The following is a 2,469-nucleotide window of genomic DNA, read 5'->3' as shown; positions in this document are numbered from 1 at the left end:
CTCCCCCACCCACCATATTCTCCAGATATTGCACCATCAGATTACCATATTTTTCGTTCGCTGCAACACCATCTTAATGGAGGAGACGTATGCAAATGTGGAAGGTGTTACAGAGGACATCGACATGTTTTTTGCTTCAAAGCCAAGTGATTTCTTTAATCAGGGCTTTAAGAACCTGATTGTAACTTGGAAAAGCATCATCGATAAGAATGGAGACTATTTCATTTAATAAAGGTTTTGTTTTGATGTACAAGTTGTTCGGGTTTTTTCATCTTAAAAAGCGACATTAATTTCTTGACGACCTAATAGAATGGTCAGTGAATGGCTAGAGTTATTTAACAACTGTTTCAACCGTGTAGAACATCTGTTGCCTTTGGTGACCTTGACCTCGTACAATCAAGGTCATTGTTTTATGGGATGGACAACTTTGTTTGTTGTTAAGCACAAAGCTACATGATAGGCTATCTGTGCTGTAAGGTTTAACAAGTTGGAAACTGTAGAATGTACCTAGTACTTTCAAAGTACATTACATCAGGTTCAAAATTATGCTTTCACGCGTATGACAACCGTTTGAACTCAGTGTCTTGTGTGTCGTCATGCTTTCAAGGATTGGGCCGTCATACTTTGGTGTTGTGCTTTAAGTATTGGGTAATCTTACTTTAGTCATCAGGCTTTAATGTTCTGGTTTCAAGTACTCGGTTGCCATTTTATACTTTAATATTGGCAGCGTCACTAGAGTTTGACGTATTACACATGCAACACTACCAAAGCTTAAATATCAGTTTTATTACTTTTGTAACCGGAACTAATTTTCATTTCAGTATTTTAGGGTCGTCTGCAGCTCACAGCCTTATAAAATATATATACTATATAATTTGGTATTTTAAAACTGAACGTCACTTCATGCAACACCCTGGCTAAACGGCCAGAACTGAGACCCAAAGTTCTCAAATAGCCATTACGAATTTAGAACTGCTGAACAGAGGGAGAGCAACCAGTTAGCAACACCCTCCGCCACTATAAAATCAATTAGCAAGATTAACTGTTATTTTTATAGCTAGAAGTGGTGTGTGTTAAAATGGGCTCGAACTTTAGATCTTCCAATCCGGCAGGCTAACCAGTAGGCCACAACCAGCCCATATAACTAGGAGAATTGGTAGATTGTTTTATGGAAAAAGATCCTGTTAATAAATCTTGGACCCGAAAAGTGACCACAATAGCAGTTTCTTGTTATTCATGATTTGACAAGACAGTGTTTGTTGTTAGTTTCTAAAGATTTACCGTAACAAACTGTCCAAAGTAACAATAACACTCTTTCATACAGAATGTATGTTTTTTTAACATGCTCGCTTCAGTAATTTACAAAAGCTTTAGTTCACATTCTTCCCTATTCCCTGGAATTCTACTTTCTTAATTAAAAGCACGACATTCAAGTTGGAAACTTACTCTAGCAGCAAAAGATGACGTTGGTTTCTCCATCAGGTTCCAAAGTAATGTCTTGTAAAAGGAAACTCTTCCATCTCCAAATCTTTCCTTTTCTTCAGTAACACGTTCAACGTTAAGGTCTGCTAGAAGCGATTCTTTATTCTGGTTGTATCTCTGCAGACAACACGGCTCCATGTAGTTCTCGTCAATTTCCCAGTAATCAAGATCATCTTTGAACGAAAAAACGCACATATCGCCCCCTAGATGGAGCCTGCCGGTGCGGTAAAAATTTAGAATAGCACTAAACGCTCCAGAATGGCGATCAAAGAAAAACTCGTTCACCTCGGGATAATATTCGTCACAAATCTTAAGTATTTCTGTGGTACTGCTGCACTGTCTTAAACGGCCTAGCCGGCTCTGTGGTAGTCGGTCTAAAGTCCGTCCTAACACTTGATGTCTAACACCGCCAACATTTAAAATGATCCATTGGTTTTCGTACCTGGGGAAGTTGGTTCGTGAAGGAGATCGGTCCTCGTGAAGCTTCAACATGTTCTAGACTCTTGTATTTAGTTGGTGAGGCATCATAATGAGTGCACGTCTTCAAACTGAATGAAGAAAAAATAACTTGTTAAAATGGTTAGACCATGAAATACGATAGGCATAACGTGAATAAAACCATTAACCGTGAACACAGACTCCTGACAATACAATCATTAACTATTAAAACTGACCTCTCACATACTTTATAATATATACTGGCTGACCATGAAGTACGAAAAATAATTTGTGTTTAAGAAGAATACAGTTCAACAAAATGTGACGAATGCAGGTTATGTGAACTTGCACGTTTCTCAAGTTCCCTTACATTTATTTCTTGCATGTTTATAAAGGCCCCCTACATTTATTCTCTTTATTTTAATTATTCTATTGGTTAATTTATTGCCCCTTCGTCCATACGGCTCATTATTCCGCTGACCATAAACTGAAATGTAACTTTATGCCACGAGCAGGGTGAAGGAGGATTGTTTAATCTTCGAGCACCCT

General features: G+C 38.1%; 1 protein-coding gene across 1 annotated transcript in view; it reads right to left on the bottom strand.

Annotated features, from left to right (window-relative positions):
- Window positions 1-1,917, bottom strand: part of LOC106462518 (potassium voltage-gated channel protein Shab-like) — a gene marked incomplete at its 5' end in the record, with an annotated part of 5,099 nt that extends 3,182 nt beyond the window's left edge. The window contains one exon of the mRNA XM_013922450.2: window positions 1,447-1,917. Within this exon, the coding sequence (XP_013777904.2) occupies window positions 1,447-1,917 (471 nt within the window). The remainder of the gene's footprint in view (window positions 1-1,446) is intronic.
- Between the last annotated feature and the right edge of the window lie 552 nt (window positions 1,918-2,469).

The sequence above is a fragment of the Limulus polyphemus genome, unplaced genomic scaffold, assembly GCF_000517525.1.
Source record: "Limulus polyphemus unplaced genomic scaffold, Limulus_polyphemus-2.1.2 Scaffold1190, whole genome shotgun sequence".
In the NCBI taxonomy this organism is placed as follows: domain Eukaryota; kingdom Metazoa; phylum Arthropoda; class Merostomata; order Xiphosura; family Limulidae; genus Limulus; species Limulus polyphemus.
Note: the sequence above shows the minus strand (reverse complement) of the source record. Positions and strands in the feature narration are given on the sequence as shown.